Source organism: Centrocercus urophasianus, unplaced genomic scaffold (genome assembly GCF_019232065.1).
Source record: "Centrocercus urophasianus isolate 14NV4802_14NV808 unplaced genomic scaffold, USGS_Curo_1.0 seq_11, whole genome shotgun sequence".
In the NCBI taxonomy this organism is placed as follows: domain Eukaryota; kingdom Metazoa; phylum Chordata; class Aves; order Galliformes; family Phasianidae; genus Centrocercus; species Centrocercus urophasianus.
Window position 1 is genome coordinate 35450206 of NW_024884253.1, and position 22392 is coordinate 35472597.

Below are 22392 nucleotides of genomic sequence, written 5' to 3' on the forward strand. Positions count from 1 at the left end.
GGATTTCAGCATCTCCATCATATAGTAAGCTCCTGTCAGCAAGAAGATCCTGCGTGGTGATATACTAGTTAAGTCTGACAAAGAGCATAGATTGTGTAAATCATGCTGTTTTCATTGATTGTACTCTGAGAGTGCATTAACCCTCCTTAAGGCTCCAGAAATCACTTTCATCAATTTGTGAGTAGAACAAGAAAATGGTTAGTGAAGCTTTTTGTGGATTAATTCTTTGTTAGAGGATAGTGTTTTCACACATGGAAGCAATACTTAGACTTTTTTCCTCTCCTGAGCACTTGTTTACTATGACCCCTGGAAGGTTAATTTTCTTTTATACTTTACAGGAGCATACTGACAAGAAGCTTGAAGTGTGCCTTGTGTTATACCAACTATATTAATTAAAGCAGCACTCTGAGTGTATAGAACTTTTTGTGTAGGGAAGAGATCCAAGTTTTGAGCTAGAAAGTAATTCCAACAATTACTTCAGACTTATTTTTGCAAGGGTGCTATGCAAAGTTGTTTACACTAGAGTATTTTTTGATACTTTGCTTCTGTTCACTGTTTCTTCTTTTTCTGATAGTTGGACTTTGCTGTTTTGAATTATTGCGAGAGTTTTTTTTTCCTGCTGAAAAATGATACTCCCTTTCTGCTTGAGGAAATATGTGATTTACTCTATTTTTGAGCTTCAGGGCCAGTGCCTAATTTTCTTTTTATCGCATTCTTCTGTAGTAAGCAATTTCCTTTGGCTTCACTGAACAGAAATTCTTTGGAAATCATAATTATAAACTGTACATTATGACTTCCTACAGTTATTTTTAAGGAGAGAGATTATAGTGTGTAGTTCTGGACTGCTTTTATTTTATTGTCTGCGAGTTTATTAATGTTTGTGTATGTAGGGACTTCAGCTGATAGACTATCAACTAGAAGAGGGCCAAACATTACATATACAAGAATTCAAAAACAAGACATAAAATTGCCAAAGTCAAATTGCCAGTATACCTTAATCACATTTTTATCACCACATACTTCACTATAAGGATCATATTTTCGGCCAAGTTTTATATGAAACCAATCGAGGCATCTCACAGCTCTGCAAAACATCATATATTTGGTACAGATTATCTTATAGCAATTCATAAGTGTTTTACTTCTTAAATGTTGTTCTAAAATGTTTATTTCGAACTAGCAGTCCATGCTAATAAATATTAGATTAGATTTGCAGACAGGGATGTAATCAGTTCGTGCTGCAGTGCAGTCAACCTGTTCAAAGATTGACTACAGAAGTGGAAATCCTTCACTAGGAAGGCCTTGTGTGAGTGCTTTTGCCAGTTGCCATAGGCAGTTCTGTATAACAATGCCCGTATCTATTCCCTGTGATCCAACCTGCTCCTTATTCCTTACATCTGTTGGGAAACATATCACTTGAGCAAAACTTTCCCTCAGGCAAGGAAATCCTTGACTATGACATGCAAAGCCACCCTGGTGTGTCCTCATAATCCCTACCACTGATCTTAAGGAGAAGCAGAGAAAGGAGATTTTGTTGGAGTTTCCTCATGCATCAGTGATGCTATTCGCAGCTCCTCAGGGGTGGGGAGCACTTGGTCCTGGAAGGAGACATTGCATACTGTGTGCCATTTCTCTCTACTTCCCCTTCACTTCATGGTCTATAACAGTTTGGATTCATCTCATGGCTTTCCAACATATTGGGTCAGATGGGATTGTCCTGGAGTTCCTCTATAATCAGCGAATGAGAGAATCCTGCAGGTAGCACAGCTGACCCATCAGTGGAAGCTTACTCCTGCAGTCAGAAGTTCTGGTTTGATACCCATCATCTGTTTCAATCTGTAATTTCATTCCCTAGTCAAGATGTCAAGATGCAGGTGCTAGCTGCCTAGTTTGCCTAGTTTGGGTGGGGGGGAGGTGTGAAGCATGAATGCTTAGGGACTTCAAGAGAACACTGCTCCTCAGGTGCAGCTTTTCTTTGGAAAAGACATAATAATGTACTTTGAAAGGAACTCTGATGTGGAGTAGAGGAACTGTTCACTGAAACTGGAGTAAAATGTCAGTGAGTAGTCTTAAAACATTCTATGATTTTGTGATTCTGAGTTGGAAGAGACCCAAGGCTCATTGAGTTCAGCTCCTGACTCAACACAGGACTGCCAGTAAGTCAGACCATATTTCTGAGACAACAAGAGACAAGTCTTAAAGTTTCCTCATTTTACTTAATTGTGGTACAACAATTCTTCAGTGAAGTCACAGCGAACCACCTCTGTTCATCCAAGTTACTTGTCCATCTAATAAAGATATCTATAAATTGTTGAGTTTGATTCTCAACTAGAATGTATTCCTGAGCAATGTTCTTTTTTTTTTTTTTTTCCTGCAGGGGTGATTTTGCTTCACTAGTAATTTACATTTCTACTAGTGGAGTGTTCAAGGCTTGAATCTTCTTTAGCATTTATCTTTCAAAATGGCTGCTGTATTGAATGGGCACTGAGCATAGATTAAAGGCAGAGTCCAGTCAATATTTGCAAAGTACTTTGGAGTACTTGTGCATGAAAGACAACACATTAGGTCAATATTGTTTTTATTCTGAGTTAAATCCTGAAATCTGTACTTCAAATGTTTGCAGTTTCTGAGCTGAGGAGATGTATGTATGAAAAGATTTTACTTGGACTGGGTTTGCTTGCTTACTTGTTGATCCCAAGTGAAGTGAAGATGTTTTTGTTTTGCTTGGCTGGGGAAAAAATAGCAACAGCCCTTCCTACCTGCAGTCTCCTTGTTTTCTAGCTGAAAAGAGCAGGGCAGCTCAGGAAAGGAAAACAAATTTGAGTTTGTTGACAGTTAGTAAAGAAGGAACAAATGGCTCATGTTTTGACATTTACCAATGTACAGATGCCTTTTTAGGACATAGCGTTGTTGTGTAAGCCAGATGTAACAAACTGCTTTCACTTTTTCCTGGGCACTGTTGTACCTCAGCAGTGAGGCCACATTACAGCCATGCCCAGCAGTGACATTATATTTTGGGATGGCTGTTTATTTGTGCAAAACCTGCATATTAAGTAGTTGATGTTAATGCTGTAGTAGCTGTCAACTAGAAAAGTTGAATATTTTATTTTTCTCCTCCTCTGACCACTGATCAAACAGCAAAGGCATGCATCTGCATTCTGCTGTTGAGGGGGAAAAAAAAAAGCCAAGTGAACCAGAGTAGAACCAGATATTTCTGAGCTCTTCCTCACCCCTTGTTCTCCACATTGCAGTTCTCAGCTTGGGCTGATGTGTGGAAGGGTGAAGAGAAGTGCTAAGAGGCACAGTGCCTTCCTCTCTTCTCCAGTCTTCTTTTCCTATCTTTACACGTCTCCCCTTTTTACACTCTCTGCAGTGAGTATATCATTTATCAGTTAATAAGTTGTCTGACAAGATAGCCACTTTGTACCTAATTGTTCAGTTTATTTATGTATTATTGATGAGCCCGGTCTTGAACTCTACCTTCCTTGGAGGCTGCTTGATAAATCTGCTGGCTAATCCTATCTAAAACGTTGAATTACCTGCTGTAGCATAATACACAGCACGCTTTTACTTTGTATTCTTAAAAGGAGCTGGTTATGCTTTTTTCAGCGATCTATATTTAACAGTAAGAAATAAAATCAGATACATAATTCACAATTGCTCTCTGTGTTAACAAAAGATCTTCAGTGATGCACGGTATGAAATACTTGCTTAGCTTTTAAATCAATGTTCTGACTATTTCAGATTGTAAGGGCTCACGCAGCTAGAAGAACTTCTGAACTGCAGAATCTTATGTGTAAAACTATTAGGTGCGTCAAAACACTTATAAAACTGGGTATTACTAATATGATCTGAATATATTGGAAAATTAACCACATTGTACTTTCCAAGGCAGTAGTTACTATTTCAAATGAATGAATAAAACACCAAATTAATTTTCTATCAAAACATGAATCTAATGACAGCACCGTTTTTTACTCTGTTATTATTTCTGAATGTTTGATTTGTAGACACTGACCTAAGGGAAAGTTGGGAGCATTAAAAGAGCTGTGTAACACATGAAGAAACAATATGAAGCAGTGATACTGTATGACTAACTACTTATGAATTCAGCTATTAAGACTCTGGAGCCTTTGCAGAGAATTTTAGAGCGTCTTAATACCTGTCTTAAATGAATTGCACTAAACAGATTGTTTTGTGATGCTGAAAAAGGCTGCATGCTGAATGTGTGAGCCTGGTTAGTGAAAGAATGAAAGAAAAGCAAGCTGCACATCAAGTACAGCTTCATTTACTGGGCTTAATTCATGGATGTTCCTCTTGATGTTAGTTTTGAAATCAATTGAATTATGTCAGTTTTTAGTGGTTTTGCTGCTGTTTTGGTTTTGGGTGTTTTTTTTTCGGGAGCCGGGAGGTGGGCTTGATGATCAGGTTTCCAGGGAGACCTGAGAGCAGACTTTCAGTATCCCAAGAGGGACTGTGAGGAAGAAAAGGACAGACTCTTTGTCAGGGTCTGTTAGGATAGGACAATAGGAGATGGTTTCAGACTGAAGGGGAGGTGATTTAGATGTGATATAATGAAAACATTTTCTACAATAAGGACATTGAAGCATTGGAGCAGGTTACTCGGAAAAGTGACGGATGCCCCGTCCCTCAAGACATTCAAGATCAGAGTGGATGGGGCCCTGAGGAGCCTGGTATAGCTGTAGGTTCTCTGTTCATTGAGGGGAGTTGGACTAGGTGACCTTCAAAGGCTGAACTCAAATGATTCTACGGTCCTTGTGGGTCCCTTCCAACTTGAGATATTCTGTGATACTAGCATAGACGTCAACCACTACCCTGACACAGGCCCTGTTTGTGAAAAGGTGTTTCATTCTGATCTGTATTCTAATTAAGGAGAAATAATCATGCATTCTGGAATAGAATCAATTAGTGCTTTGTGTGTGTTTTTAATGTGAGAGAGAAGGAGCCAAATATATTTTTTGGTAGTGTTTATGCAGCTTTTTTGTTCCTGCTGAGGTTGTATATCTGCAAACCATAGCATGATTTATCAATTTGAATTTCTGTATTCCCTCTTTTTTTTTTTTTTTTTTTTTTTTTTTTTTTTTTTTACCTAATAATTACAGGATTAAGATATTCTATGTTTGGAAAGTTTACCTTGGAAATGAACTTGATCATGTGAAGAAAATGTATTCTAAGTATATATAGTAGAGTCATAATCTCAGGTACAACCTCTGAAGCTGTAGTTTCAGCAAGTTTCTTTTTAACTTCAAAACTGCTTATATACATTTCAGTCTTCCAAATACACAGAATATTAAAACAAAAATTATTCAAGACATTTATTTCAAGTGTAATGTGCACTCATTTAATGCTTCTTAGGCATAGCAGATTATGATAATTTTAATCGCAGATTTCATCAAATCGGAAGGATGATGCATTAAAAATTCAGTACCTTATGCAGACAGGTGATAGAATATAATACAGGACTCTAAAATGATAAGGCAGATTTTCCATGACATTAATGTTATAGAGTACTTTTGCTGATTAATAAAATGTGTGAAGAGTCTGAGTAGGCTATGAGATTGCTGGAGTTAAACAACGATTATTGTGCAATTGGGTAAAACAGAAGCAAATACTGTGGTGCTGTGGGAAAATGAAGCATCAAAAGCTAATAAGAAGCCATTTTTATATCATAAAAGCGTAAAAACAGCTCCATCAAGCTTTAATCACGTTATTATGTTTTTATTCTAAAATTGTCAGCTCATTAACAGTGGTTATAACAAAGACAGCATATGCAAAATTTTGCTTCCGTTTCAGTGCACTGAATGCATGGACTGTTGTGAATTGTAAGATTATCCTTCCAAAAGCATCCTTTCTTAGATTTAAGTGTTGTTTTGACATCAGTGTCACAATCCACTTCAAAAACGTTCACGCCCACTTTGCAGGGACTGCTGGTTCTAATGCCAGCTGCTTTGCCCCAAAGGAGAAAGGGCAGGAGAGCACGTGCCCACCTTGTCCACAACTCTTCTCCTAGCCATAAATGAGTAGCTGTGTCCCTCTGAGCAGCAGCAAACAAAAGGTTTTCCTTAAGAAAAAGTCAGGACCAGGATGTTGTTTCTCTTCAAAGGAGAGATTAATCCAAGTTTACATTATCAAGTCAATTAGGAAAGTTTATGGCAATAAGCAATACTGCAAGGCTATCCTAAAACTATGTGGTATTAAGGGAGTAGCACAGTGGGAGTGTACTGGGGCTTCCCACAGTGCTTCTGCATACTTGAACTGTTGTGTTCTGGCAAAGGAGCATTTTTATTTTTATTTTTTTATTTTTTGTTTTATTTTTGCATGTAAAAAATGTTTAAAAGTGTCATTTTCATCATAAGATTCATCTTGCAATTCTCAAGGAATGTTGTCAATTTGAAAAAAGCATACAGCAGTGACTTGGGCCAGAACCCTTGGAGCTGTCTTCACCATTTGTCGTAGATCTACCCTATCTGGCAACTTTCCATGCTGTCGTGGAGAGGTCAAGTGAAGGTTTCAGAGGTTTTATTTACTAAGATCTGAGAAAAAGACAAAGTGTATTCTCAGTAATGTTTGTAGGGAGGAAGAGGCTGGCGCATACTCACAATCTGGGTGAACCCTGTATTGAAACTGTGCTGAAAAAATGATCTTGGAACAGAGCTTGGATTTGTCTACAGATATGTTCATTTTGGACAGCATATGAGACAGTGAAAAGGTCATCAGCAAGGTAGAAAGCACCTAAGAGGCTACAAATGGGGAAATGTTTTGGGAAGGAAAAATATGTCAGAAGGTAAAAGGAATTTGAAATAGTGTGCCTGGAGTACAGAGTCTTAGTGTGTTCAGAGCTGTTATGAAAAAGTGGAAGTCATCATTCTCCAGAATGAAGAAAGGAAAAAAAGTCATAAAACAAAACAGGAACAGTACTAAAGAGTTTGAACCAACGGGGAGAAATGTACAGAAACACCATTGCTGGAACTGTATCCAAGGCAGCATTTGGCAATAAACCTTCATGGATGGTGAGTGAAACCTATTCTGCTATTATTCAAAGGATGGATTTGCCTGTCCAAGGAGCTTCCTTCCAGCACTATGATGGTCTCTTACTGATACACGTTTTCTTTGAAAGGCAACAGGTGTGACTCTAACAGTGCCAGATCTGAGTAACTTTTGCTGTCTGATTTTTTGTGAGAAATGTACGGCAGTAATAGATTCAGAATGTTCTGGTTGGGGGAAAAACAGTAGCCAGCACTGACGGTTCTGCTGTTACTGCAAATAGGAAAGAGAAAGAGATGGAATATTTATCTTCTTGAAGGAGTTTTTGTAACAGGGTGACAAGTACAACTGTACCTATATTATAAACCTTTACCTTCTAAACTAAAACTAAATTGAAATTTATTTGCACACATTTGCTACCTTATCAATTAAATATATCAAATGTATACTATATACATCTCTTCCAGTTCTGCTTCTGAGTGATACTGTGAACATTTCTAAGCATCTCTGCTTTTGAGTGACCTATTTTGAAACAGAATACTCTAAGCCATTCTATACTGTTCTATTAGTATTTCTGAGCTTTGCCTGTAGACCATGTAGGAAAAGAATAAATCAGTGCTCCAAGCTTTCTCAAACTTTTAAATCTTTGACGAAACTACAAACAACAACAACAAAAAACCCAAGTTCCTTCAAGTTCACTTAGAATGTATGTGAGGCTCCACGTGTTTACTTGCTGCAGACGTGAATTTAAATGTGTAGCATTCTTCCTGACAGTAATCTGTTTAAATTAATGGAGTTCCTGTTATACCAAAGTAACTGTGAATAGAAGCGAGATTGTCCACGTGGCAGCAATGGTTGTTATTTTGCTGAACTGTGATCATTTATCAGTCGTACAACATATTATAGTTGTCATGACAAGACATTGTCAACAGATGCCTGTGTTTTGCTAAAACCTTGCAATTAGTCATTTTTTGTTACCATCCCCTCCAGGTCTCAATTAGCTGTACCTAATAAGATCTTATCTGTCTGCTAAATAATTTGGTTTACCAGAAATTTAAGCTGATTATGCTTGGCAAGTATTTCACTGTTTTATGGCTATTCCTGTACATTTCTGAGATTTTGGGCCCTATCTCATCACAAATGTGAATGAGTGCTTGGTTTTAGTCTTACAGTCTCATCTGCTTCAACAGGATGATTTTAATGCTTATGCTCTAGTGACCTGCTGCATTGGTAAGGATGCTCAAGTCCCTTAATGATCAAGCATTACGTATACTTTTAAAAATTATAAATATAAGTATATAGAGGCTTTCTTTTCCTTATGGTTTTAATCATGAAGCATAGCAGTATGTGGACAAGACTTGCTAGTTATCTGATGACAGTTGTTACCTTTAATTTATGTGTCGTCGTGAGATTTTCAGAATAATGGTAGAGTTTTGCTTATGCTTTTGTTGTTTCTGTTGTAGTAGCCCATTTTATTTCTAAGTTTCTTCTGTGTGGAAGCAGATGTACTTTCCCACAGGAGCTATATATACACCCCATTCACTCTATAAATAACATAATGGGTCAAATTCTGTCCATGGGTCCCTGAACACAGCTCCCAATGTAGTCATGCAAGTGAATGTTTTTGTCCTATTTGTGCAAAACTCATTTGCTAAGATCTGTGAAGTCTTCTGCCATAAAGAATCGCAGGGAGATCTGCATCGGGATATACAAAACCTGCTTTTTTTTTTTTTTTTTTGTCATTTCTCTGTTCTATGCAGATCTTTTTGGTTAAGATTTTCTACTTTACTATATAATTTAACATTTGAAATCATAAGACCATGATGAATATCAACAAAAAATGTCTCAAACTCAGAATTAAGAAGGGCCTTATTGTCTTGTCATTCTGTCTGATTCAGTTCCCATCCAAATGGTGATGGTAAAATTCCCTTCTCTGTCCAGGATGCAGGATTAGACCTTGTTGTGAAACAGGCCAGATGGGATTTGAATATATTGCAAGCCTACCAGGTTAAATAAATTTTCTCAGCAACTGTGGTCTGAAAAATAAAGGACTACTCCTATTAGTTATTCAAACCTTTCCACCTTATCACCCTATCTTCCCAGTGGGTGGCTACATCTATAATTTAGTATGGATGGAGTAAAATAATAACAAAAAGCATTTGCCACTTTGATCTCGGTGTGTTTATTTAACATATCTCTTGCATACTGAAGGTAGTTTAGCATGAGAGTCCAGTCTACAGTGTGTTGTGGCTTTTTTTAATTTTATTTAACACCCAAGGTTAAAAGGAGCAGGAGCCCAGCCGAGTGAGTTCAGAGTTCATCTCTGCATGCTCACTGTCTTCCATTTAAATGTACACAAAAGACTAATACAGTACCCACTCTCCCCTGGGCTGTCTTTGATATGTTCTGCTGTGCCCAGGCTCTGCCACTCCTCCTATCAGTCTGATCCTACTTCTATTAGCCCGCTGTGCTCAGCACTGTAACCTCATTCAGCTAGCTCTCTGCATGAAGGCTAACAACTTCAAGGCTCTGTCAGGCACTGACACATGCAGGCTCCAAGCGGGAAGCTAAACACCCCCCTTCACCTCCTCTCCTGTTCCACATTAACCTCTATTAAGTGCAGGAAAAACACAAATGCTGTAGTGCTATCATTCAGGTTTTAACTAGTGCATATTTAGACATTCAGCCTGTTTGCTACCTTTGAGAACGTATTCGGGAAACCCTGTGGTTCTTCCCGTTTCTCACAACCAGCATAATAAATAATGAGCACACTTAGGGAATACAGCGATGTAAGGTCTAGTGTAGATATTTATGACACAAATAAGAATCTGAAAGAAAACTTTGACACTGCTACCTATACTCTTTGGAGAGATGGTATGTCTTATAAATGGTCTAATTTTAGGAGAATCAAGTAGGGTATTTTCAAAACACTTCCGCTTTGAAAGGCAGGCTGTGGAATGGCATAGTATAGTGCATTGCTAGCCTGCTATCATGCCTTGATCCAAGCACTGAATCCTACACATATCAAAGTCATTTGTGTGCTCAGGGCAGTTAGACTTTTGTCACAGTTGATGTTTTTTTCTCGGTATAGATGTCTGACAGCAATTCTCTGAAAAGCAGCTCCGTCACTTCCAGCTCCATGGCAGACTGCCTGTACCAGTCCAGCTCACTGCTCACTCCAGTGAGCCATGGAGATTGGGGCAGATTCCTTCCCAACTCCACCAGGGAGCAAAAACCACCTGCTGACGTCATAGCTATTTGTGGTTGCATCTAAGCAGGGCCTCCAGTTGCATCTTGGCTCTCTCATGAAGGGCAGATGCCCCTGGAAGATGACACTTACTGTGGGAAAAGAAGTGATGTGTCCAAGGCAGCAGTGTGTTTGTTCTGCCTCAAGAGTAGTAGATGACAATATGCTTAGCCTGCACATCAATGTACTTGAATTAGTTAAATGTATCCTACCCAACATTCATAGTTTAGACAAGAAGTAAGAGAATGAAAACATAGGATTCATAAAGCATTTTCCTAATACTTCATTCTTGAAAGACAATTAATTTAATTAAAATGAGTAAAACTAATAATCTGGGGATACATCAGTTTTTCTCCACAGCTTTGAATGTCAAACTTTCTGTGACCTGGAAGGCCCATACTATATTTGGAGGGACTTCTCCAGTCCTTCCGGCAGTGACTGACCTGCCTTGGTCCATACAGGCATATCCAGCTATGCAAAGTGGTTTAATTTGGTTTTGGTATGGTGCTGCATTCAGGCATTTTCACCCAACTCATAGTCCTCCAATAATCTCCTCTTTCAAAAAACATTTCTGGAAGGAGGGAGGGAAGACAGTAGAACAGAGACAATCAAAGTCAATTGTACTAGATTGTTTTTTGACAATTTTCCTGTGATACTCCTTCAGCAAGGTGTCAAGCCCCTTTCCTGGAAAGGTTGCCTGTCTGGAATACATTACTGTAACCTGTCTTGGGCAAATTTAAACATGTGTTCAGTACAGAATACAAAATGGAATTCAGAAGACAAAACAGAGTTTCAATTTAATACAGATATACCACTCTCCCAAACTGCATGGAAGAAGAGGTTTTCCATCATGCAACACTGTTTACAAGACATGTCTGTTTTTATGTTTGATAGTTCATAACAAGATCAGCTGTTTTTTTAGCATGCTCACTTGTTGATTTATGTTGCATCCCATCATTATTTTTGTCTCATTTCAGCATCTCTGAGTAAAATAAAACATTCTATTTGTCATTGAGCCACCTGTGACACTTTATTCTTCTCATTTGGTTTAAAATGTACAAAATTACCTAGTTCTAAAGCTTTTTCAGGAGTAGTGGCTTCTAGATCATATTAGTTATAAATGGTATCTATTAGCTGTAAGCACTGAAATCACTGAATCACTAGAAATGAATCTTTTTCTACAGTGTTCTTCTGACATTTTTCTAAAATATAATAACAAATTATCTTGGAGGTCTGCTAGAGCAAGGTGAGCTATAATTAAAGAGTTTGGCTGAAGTTTAAAATTAAATCTAGTTTCTAGTTCCAATCTAGAGTAGTAGAACTTTGTATTCAGATTACAACTAATAACACAGGCTTTGGAGATTGTTAAGATCCTTCAAAGAAACTAGGATGTCTAGTCTATGTGTCTTTACACAGCAGCTGAACTTATTATATACAGCAGCCTCCACCAATCAGATGATTTCTCTACTTGTTTCTCATCCTTTATTTCAGGGTATTTCTGCTGAGATACAACCTGTGCATTAAATGCTGTCCCTCAGTGCTTCCCCTCAGCCATCCACAAGTTTATTTTGGCTTGAAAAGCCATCTCCACTAGTGTTCATCATGCTTCCATGCCTACACTACAGCTGGACAAGTTATAGTACTATGACATTGTGCTGCTTTCCAGTATAAGTTAGGAGAAGCTTACGTCAGCACTGAGGCAAAGAAACACATGGTTGATTTACTTTTTTTTTTTTTTTTAACCTTAGGTAGTCTAACTATCTCTGCAGAACTTAGGGCATACATAGCTACATGTACAAAGAGAAAGCAAATTGGCAATTTCCTCAGAAAATGCTAAGTATGGATGAAGAGGAAACAAAATAAATACTTGCTTCTCCCAGCAACAGCGAAGAAGTGTGAGGTAGCAAAGAGGCAGTGATAAAAAAAGAGGAGAGGGAATTAATTTTCCCTGAAATCCAGATAACACAGATAACCCTTGCAATGAAGACAAAGTGAATAATCAATAACAAATATTCTTTAAGTTTTGTTCTTTACTTGATTATATGCAGCCTACTTACAACAACTTTGTGACATAGTCAAATACAAAGAGTGAAAAATATTTGTAAGCTTGTTACTTCATAATAATCATTATAAATAAATGCTGGCAGATTTGCCTGCAACATAAGTGGGGGATGAAAACAGGTTTCCTGCCATTCTGCGACTGATACTATGCAATGCTCATGGGAGACCAAAGCCAACTTTGTGAACTTGGCTAAATCCATGTTTGATAAAGCAATCTGGACATTTGCTGAACTCTATCATAGCTCTTGCATCAGTAAGAGTCAGGCAGTGTTTATGTAAGTTTCTAAAGTACATGAATAAATGATGTTTTATAGCAATGCTTGGATGTTTTGTGCACGTTGTTTGCCAAACATCTTGCCAAATTGTCTTAAATATGGTTATTCTCTGGGGATTTCTTAATGACCATGTGATAGTGTTGCCTATATATTTTATTTCTAATACTTAGAGTATGATGAATTCTGAATATGTGTTAAAAACAGCTCCCAGTTATATATATTTCCGTATTAAAATGCAGTCATAGTCTTAGTTTACTCTCACCCAAACTTCTCATGCAGTTACACTTTAATATGAAAAGAAATGTTGTCAAGAGTAGTTATTATCACACATCAGAATATTGTATTAGCATTCACTTTTAATAGATTAAAATGAAAGATTTTGAAGTCTGCCTTTAATGATACTGAATGTTCTTGGAGACAGGTTGGAAAGCTTTAGATGAAATGTCATATGATATATATATATATCATATATAAGTTCACAAAAGACAGTTCATTTAACTGCCTTTCTTTGTACTTCATCTCTTGTTTGGATGAATCATCCAGGTTAAGTGACACTCGTGTGGTTTATTTGTTTGAGATCTAGCACAGTGAGTGGTAGGGAAGTTTAGGAAATACAAGGCTCTTGTAGACCTGGGATGATTAAAATAAGGTGATTTTGGAGGCATGATTGGAGGTGTCTCTGGCTTTTATCTGCTGATCTATTGATTCACTTTCTACTTAGATAGGCTACTTGAACCATTGTCTCAGTATGGTACGAGGTGGGGATCTTATGACTTAAGCTGTTCTGGAAGAGAATTAAAAGATGCAGTGCTGCAGAGCCTGCAAGTTAAAAAGCAATATATAGAATGCTAAAATAATTTAATAATAGAATCATAGGTTTGCTCAGTTTGGAAAAGACCTTAAAGATCATCAAGTCCAATTGCAAACTCACCATCCTGCCCTAATTCTAACAACCCTCCGCTAAATCATGTCCCTGAGCACCACATCCAAACAGTTTTTAAACACATCCATGGATGGTGGCTCAACCACCTCTCTGGGGAGCCTATTCTAGTGCTTAACAACTCTTTCAGTAAAGGTTTTCCTGATATCCAGCCTAAACCTTACTGCAACATTAATATTGGAGAAAGCATTAATTTCTGAAGTTAAGGGGCTTGTTTTGGAAGTTTGATGCACCTGGGATAAAGAAATTATACGGTTTTTTTAGTTGATCAAATTGTTAGCATTTTTTTTCGTGGTTTATTGTATCAGTGTGGTCTAGTCTTGTGTTCTTGGAGGTGACAGTGCACTGCATCAGTATCTCTGAACTTCTTTTTTTTATTGAAGGCTTGTACTTTTTTTTTTATCCTTTATCTGTAGAACCATAAAATATCCAGAGTTGGACGGTATCCACAAGGATCACTGAGTCCAACTCCTTGCTCCACACTGGATCATCTAAAACCAAAACCATATGAGGTTTTGAGAGCATTGTCCAAATGTGTCTTGAACACCAGTAGCTTGGGGCTTTGACCACTGCCCTGGGGAGCAGGTTCCATGCCTGGCCACCCTCTGATGAAGAACTTTTTCCTAACCCCCAGTCTGACTCTCCCGTAGTGCAACTCCTTGACACTTCTGTTGAGAGCTGCCCCTCCACTCCCTGTGAGGAGCTGCAGCCTGCCATGAGGCCTCCCCTCAGCCTCCTCTGCTCTGGACTGAGCAACCAAGGGACCTTAACCACTCTTCATTCACCTTGCCCTTCAGACCCTTCACCATCTCTGTAGTCCTCCTTTGAACACTCTCTAATAATATAATCTCCTTCTTACTCTGTGGCACCCAAACTTGCACTCAGGCCACAGAGATCAGAGCAGGACCATTTCTTCCCTTGCTTGGTGCCAATGCTGGGTCTGGTGCGCTCCAGGATACCATTGGCCCTTTTGGCTGATGGGACACACTGCTGACTCAGATTGAACTTGCTGTCAAACTGAACCTCCAGACCTGTTTTCACAGGACTTTTTTCCAAACTCTCATCTGCCACCCTGTACATATATCCAGGGCTATCCCATCCCAGGCACAGAATCTAGCACTTGCTCTCATTACACTTCATGAAGTTGGTGATTGCCCAGTCCTCAAGTTTGTCAAGATCTCTCAGCAAGGCTCCTCCACTCTTGACAGAATCAACAGCTTTTCCCAATTTAGTGTTATCCCCAGACTTACTTGGTTTACTTTCAAATCCTCTAACCAAGTCATTAAAAAAATCGTTAAAGATAACTGGCCCTAAAATGGAACTACACTCAGTATTGGTTGCCAGTCTGGTGTTCTTTGACTCTTGGAGCCTGATCTGACAAATGTTCACCCATCGCGTTATTTTTTTTTTTTGTCTAGCTATATGCTGAACGTTTTGCCCAAAAGGATACTGTGAGAAATGGTATTGAAAGTTCTACTGATATCCAAAAACATTACATCAGCTGGCTTCTCTTGGTCAATTAGGTGGGCAATCTTCTCATAAAAGGATAATAAACTTTTTAAACAGGACTTTCCTGTTACAAACCCATATTGGCTGTTACCACTGACTACATTGTCTTTCAGATATTTTTCAACAACTCCCAGAATAATCTTTTCCATAATTTTGCTAGGCACCAAAGTGAGGCCTGTAATTACCAGGATCTTCTTTCTTGCTTTTCTTGAAAACTGGAACATCTGCCAGCTTCCAGTCAACTGGGACCTCTAAGATTCCCGAAACTGTTGAAAAATAATTGAGAGCAGTCTCTCAGTGATATCAGCCAGCTCTTTTGAGTACCCTGGGATGAATCCCATTGGGACCCATAAACATGTGCAAGCAGTTGGAGCAGCAAATCTCATGTGTGTTTGGGAATGGCTGGGAGTTCTTCATTATTGCACAGTACTCCAACTTGGGGCTTCATGATGCCCTGGACCCATTATCATGTTGAAGGCAGAGTTGAAGAAGGCACTGAATGTCTCTGTTTTCTTTGATCCCTATTTGTGAGATGACCATTCTCATCAAGTAATGGTTATTTCTGGACATCCTTTTGCTGTTAATGTAGTTTTTGAAAAGCCTTTTATACTGTCCCCCACAGTACTGGCTGGCTTCAAGTCTAATTGGGGTGGATGGTAGAGGTCGTCTGTAATCCACACTTCTTTGATACTGAATCAACTCAGTACTGAAGTAAACCTTTGTGTTTTTTTTTTTTTTAGATTAGGTTTACATAAACGATAGTTTCCTTATTTTAGAAACATTTTAGTAAACATTAAGAACTTGTTCCTAAACACCTGCTGTAGAAAATGTATGTGTATATGCTTTGTCCTTGAAGTTTACAGTTGGTTTGCAGGCTTGTGTCTGATGTCTTCAGGACCACCAAGGTGTGATGCACCACACTGCACTGATGGTGTAAATGTTTTTACATTTATAGTGTTTACTATAGCTGTAAATTCTGTACACGTACTAATATGGAGGACAGTGTTAGTACCAGCTAATACAGCTTGCATCCTGCAAAACACTACAAAAAAATCACTTTCCATCAAATCTTATTAAACTATACAACCTAATATACAGTATTTTATGCATACTTCTAACAAAGTTTAAACAGTACAATGACTAAATTCCATGTTCAAATATTGGAGAAATTAGGTAATAAATCAAACAATTCTGGGAATTTTTAGATATTACCGGGCCTCCCTGATTTTGCAGACATTATGCATCAATATATTTTTTTTTGAAAATTTACCCTAACAAATTGATCCAAAATGTTGCAGAAGATCATTTCTCATTTAAGGCACTAAAAGCTAGGAAGTCAAACTTTAGGTACAGATATATATATATATTTTTCACTTTCATTGATACGTAGTTACTTTAAGCTTGCAGACCATATTAGAACTGAAGAACTGAATAGAGGGCCACAAGGAATAGGAAATGATGAGGTTCAAGATCCTACCAGTGCTTGAAGCACTGGAAGTAACGAGGCACTGATCAGATAGGAAGGTGGTCCAAGAACAACATGAGGAATGATGCAAATTGCCAGGGTTCATGGAAAACTGATTTTAGCTAAATTTTTTTCTGTGAATGCAGATTTGGTGATGATAAGCTTGGAAGGAAAGACAGATGACCAAACATCCAAAGGAAGGAAATATTAGTATACTGAAAGATTAGTATACTTCGCTAAGATTCTTTTCTCAAATCAAAGTCTCAGGTGTTACAGAAGACAAAATTAATTGAAGAAACCCTGGTCTGCATCTAGCCAATAAACATCCAAAGAAAGAATTTTCTTCAGGATTATTGCAACTGAGTATATCATATATGAATTATGGCAATGTTCATAATGCAGAGTAGCAAGGATATGACTTTTACAAGGGAAATTAAAACTGGGAAACTTCAGGAATCACGATTTCCAAGGTGGATATGACCACCATAACTAGCCAGGTTAACTAGTCTGTCCATAGTATTTTTCACAAACATGATATGGAATGCATTTTTTTCTAAAAAAAAAATAAAAAAATTAAAGTTAATTTAGAAATCTCTAAGAAACTATGACTTAGTTGTTGATGGAAAGCTTAATTACTATCTAAAATCGGATCTTATTTTCTTATTTCAGAACAGATTTTCTTTAACTTCCGTCTCTCAACATTAAACCCCATTATGTCACTGTCAGAAAGACTGACGTTTTGTTGTCAGTCATCTTTCTGGATTCTAAGTACCAATTGCAGTGATCAGGATGCTTGACAGTCTTTTGCTTGACAAGGTGAATGAGTTGAGTCCCTGCTGGCCTTATACTAGAGTGCTTGGTTTCTGATAGCAGGCTGTGAAATACCTCCTCAGAATTTCATCTTTCCATTTATTTGCACAGAAAAAAAAAAAAAAGAAAAAAGAAAGAAACAACATTTTATTCCATTGTTCAACCAATCTACATCCTGAAAATGCTCTCCAAGATTCTGCTTTGAATGCAAATAAATAGGAACATTCTTGAATGAGAAAACTGAAAGAAATAGGTGTATAGGTAGGTGTAACAAAAAAAAAAAAAAAAAGAATAAAGAATAAACAAAAAGATCATCAATCCCTGCTTTTAAGGTCTTATCTACCTACCTCTGTTCCATCAGATTTGGAAATGCTGAACTTCCTATGGCAGATCTGTGTCTATAACATCATCCTTTCCCGCCATGGAAACAGGGATTCTGACAGATAAGCTGTGACTATCTATTAAGTTACTGTCCAGGAAGGGCAGACCATTGTCTGCTGTGCCAACAGCTGGGACATATTCATTTTTATGGTTGCTGTTACAAGGCTTGTAGCCTCTGGCAGAACAGGATGAACAGCTGGAAGCTGAAACCTTTACAGCTGCTTCAGCAAAACTTGTGGAACTGTCTGCCAAAGCTACAGTTTGATTTAGTCGCCTTGCAAGTAGAATATCCTGAAAAGCTCAGGATGGAATGAGCAATGTCCGTAGGAAATTCACTACCACCTTCTGTAGTTCAGGAAGCTCAGTCAGTGTTGGTGATTTTTTGAAAATGCCGTTGCATCATCGAAAATAGTGGCTCATTTCCAAAATATGTCACTCTAAACATTCGCAGAAGGGGTCAGGTGTAAGTTATTTCAAACAGACCTCATAACAGCTGGAAATCTGTGGCTGATGGCTGGTGATGGAGATTCCTGCTGTTGTGCATTTCTACTTGGAAGGTTTAAAAAGATCTTTCCTACCTGTGAATGGACACTGGCACTGTAGTTACCGTGTTGGCACTGGCACTTGAGTGAGCATGATGGAAGTTCTGTGGGGACATTTTCCAGATGAGAATCCAACCTTAATGATTCAGTGATCATGTAAGAAATCATTAGGTTTATACTTTGTGTTGTTAGAGGATGAGGCATCAGTTCTGACAGTTTTTCTCCACCCAGACCCTCAGTTTTTAATCATTTCCTTTCTATCACATTTCTGTTACTTTTTAATTGCAGTTGAGGGGAGAAAAAGAACAAGAAATTGCTTTGTATGCATTTCCATGAATGGTATTTAACATTTATTGAAGGATATTTTTGCAGTTCTAATTATGAAAGCTTATTGTATTCACACGTCAAGCAAACTATCCTTTTAAGCTATACATTCTGGATATACTGTTTCATACATTCAGATGTCTGAAAGCTATCTGGAAATGTATTTCCTTCTTTCTGGTATGGGAACAGTTCAGTATGAGGGGGCTTAATTTGTTTTGAAATTTCAACTCTTGTTCTGTTCAAAAGCTAAAGTTGGAATCCATTAAGATGCATTTTAGTGTGTTTTCTGTTCTCATCTTCCTTTTCTCAGTAACTGTGCAATTCACTTAGCACTTCATTACAACCAACAGCAATATGTATATATGGTGCACAAAATGAGCCATTTTGTTTTAAAACAGATTGCAGATGAAAGGGAACCATTCATTTCTTGCTTGCTAGCTGTAATTACTAGAGCGCTAATTACTCCAAATCACTGACATCCAGGGTCAATAAGGATGACAACAAGAACATCAAAGACAAGATGCACACGTGCAATTAGAAGTCTCTAAAACCAGGCTATAATACTGGTTTATGGCTACTGTTTTGCTTTTTTTTTTCAGTCATTGATGAAAAATATTCAAGTTTTCTAAATGTTTACTATTATTTCCTTTGCAGTTTGACGGTGAGAACATGTACATGAGTATGACAGAGCCAAGCCAGGACTATGTGCCAGCCAGCCAGGTGGGTTAATTAATCTTCTCTGCCTTGTTTCAAATTGTAATTAAACAAATTCAAAGAATTGCATTGCAAATGAGTGGCACTATCAGTAACTGCTGCAATCAGGAATAATCATAATTTATAAACAAAGCATTTAAGCCTTGTTTCCAGTTAATGAGATAGAGTTGATAAAACAGCAGAGTTGGCGTTTGTTGAAAGATACTACCTTGTTTCCTCTCCAGAATGCAAGCAGCTGTTTTGCCAGCATGATCTTTCCTAAACAGTTGTTTTACCTTCAGGAAATAAAGTCTTTACAGGTGCACGTTATTTGTTTATCTGACTGCAGACAAGTTAATCATTATAAGCTACACATGTCACAAATAGCTTTAATTATCACTCCTAGACCAGTTGTAGTTGAAGAACTGCATTTTTAACACTAATGGTATGGCTAAGGAATGTTGCCAATGTTACACTGTTAACAGTGGTGCTAGGGAAATGACTCAGTCTCCTTTAGCCTTCAACCCGAAAGGTTTAATGTGATGCAGATATTTATGGATATTTTTAGTCCCCTTTTTGAGGAACCATACACTAAATTCTAGAATTTTATGTATGTTTTAAAATTCTTTCAAGAACATTTCCACTTAAGCCGTTAGCTGCTATGGTTTTCTATAAATCTAAAGACTTCAATTATTTCTTAAAATGCAGTTAATTCTATATTAGTACATGATGGTAATAGTGGTGCAGGTCAATTACACTGTGTCATAGAAATCACCCTGAATAATTGAACTTGTGGCCTAGGTCATGCAATGTCTCAGGCCCAGCAGTGTCTAGCGTGATACACCTCTTTCCACCAGGACTGTGGGATAATGTGAAACTCTCTTATTAGGTGGGAAATACATTTGGCTGCAAAGTAAATGTGTATAGATGAGCTGGACATAATTTAGAAATCAACAGCTCTGGAAAGTGACAGTACAGTCAGATGAAATATCCTCATGAAGTGGGGTTCTTCAAATAGTCAAGACAGGCTACTTAAACATAGCGCATAGTATGCAGGTGCATTTGTGGCTCAGGAAGCAGGAGGCTGTATGAGATGAATTGCACTGTTCAGTCAGGAAGACAGTCTTCAGAATGTTCCACCATGTTGCTTCCTAGTCTTCTGTTGAAGTTATTGCCAAAATACCTTTAGAGACCAACTGTACTTTGCATTTAGGATTTGTGCATGATTCAGCTTATTCGGCTAAGAACTCTCCAAGATCCAGAGGTAGTTTAGAACAGAATTGTTTGATTAAAAAATGAAAAATTATATTATTAATTTTTCTCCAACCATTAATCCAAGAACTGTACTGACAAGTTTTAGTATTACTATTAGATTAAAGCAGCATAGTATCATCTCATTTATGCCTTAAGGGTTTTGAAGTGCAAGGGCTAATTGAATTTGTTTGAAACAGTAGAAATACAAACTCTGTGAATGATTGCTGTTATAAGGCAGCTGCTACCTCACAGAGAATCATTACATCTATCTTAAATAGTTCTGAACAAAGAATTGCAAATCCACATTATACATCAGAATTATTTTTCTTCAGTTGATATTTTTGTAGTGTGTGTATGCATGTAGTTTAAATAATTTAAATGGCATATTGAAAAATTAAGAGCATAAGTTTTAATCTTTTATGCAGTTTCTGCATGTGCTAACAAGGCCCAGATTCATAGAGATATTTATGCATCTAACACTTGCTGATCTCAATGGGTTCTTAAGGTATCTTTAAAGATCCAAGGTTAGATATTTTAAGTGCACATGATTTGTCTTCAAGGAAAATGGTCTATCAGTTCTGACTTTTCCAAATTCAAAGGTGTTAGAAAACTGTTTAGTTACTAAGGGCTGGAACCAATAAAGAACTCGTATACTTAGAAACTCATTGTGGCAAAGCCTAGCTTTTGGGTGTCCAGCTCCTGGGCTGAATTTAAACCCCAGGTTACTTGTTTGATCTCTCTGTCCTTTGCTGAGCAATCCATATGGCAAAGAGCTACTACAACAGCCAGGCACACACAGTGCCCATTTGAGGGAAGTTATCAGCCTTTGGCTGTTCCACCATCTTTTCTCTTACAGTGATTCCCTCCTAATGCTGCAGACATCTTACACCACTGCAGTGGATTTTTTAAGGGAATATTAAGTTATTATTACAAGCTTTCACATATATTAAAAACCCCTCATAGTAGGAGCAGAAAAAAGGGTGGGTGTTGGAAATCCTGACTCTCTCTTGTTTAGGTAACAAACTGCATTAGAAACTTTCCCAAACCTGTTCCTGATGCAGATAACTGCTGGTAATTCCTTTAAGGAACCGAGCAATTCTTTGTTGATGAGTAAGTCTTCACTGATCACTGTAATGTGATGTAGTTCCCATCTCAGGTGTAAACATTTAGTGGTCACCCAAAATTGGTGAACTGGCCACCATTTCAGTAGCCAGCTGGCTGTTAAAGATGGGTTGTTTTGAAGGAAGAGTAAGATATTTACTGCTGTGAAAATAAAGCATGCAAGACTGAGTGTGTTACAGGATAACATGAGGAAGAAGGAATATGACTGTATATTCCGATCTTTTCTGTTTTCAGATCTGTTTGCTCATTTTCCTCTCATTGTTACTGAATGTAGAAAAACTCTAGTCCTGTAAGAAGAGATGAGAAAATTTTCTCTCCCAGATAAAGCTCTAGTCACTTAATCCATAGAGTTTTCAGTTTCCATTTTCCAGATGTGCTCATGAGTTTTGAAGTTGCATGACTTCAGAGAGGAGGGCAGGCTTCCTCCCATCCCCAGTAACTCAGATGTTCCCCTGAGGGATCAGAGGTGAGGAACAGGAACCAGTCAGAATAAGTGAATTGAGTTCTCTACTTCTCTCAATGGATGCACATCTGTTAACAAAAATATGAATCCCATGTTGGGAGAGGCATGGCTGTCTCAGAAACTTTTATTTAAGCTGTGATTATGATGACTGGGTCAGGTGTGAACGTCGTTTTCTGATTTCAGAGAGTGACCCAGCTTATTTGGGAGGTATGTTGGCAGACTGGGTCATGATACAGAGCATCAGAGAGCAAGGAATTTCCTTTACGCACTCTTCAGGATTACGTGACTGTAGAGGCAGAAT

General features: G+C 37.9%; 1 protein-coding gene across 2 annotated transcripts in view; it reads left to right on the forward strand.

Moving 5' to 3' along the window:
* Positions 1–22392, forward strand: part of TOX (thymocyte selection associated high mobility group box) — a 218823-nt gene that overhangs the window by 95849 nt on the left and 100582 nt on the right. For both annotated transcript variants that reach the window (XM_042809062.1, XM_042809063.1), the window contains exon 2: positions 19214–19279. In XM_042809062.1, the coding sequence (XP_042664996.1) occupies positions 19214–19279 (66 nt within the window). The remainder of the gene's footprint in view (positions 1–19213; positions 19280–22392) is intronic.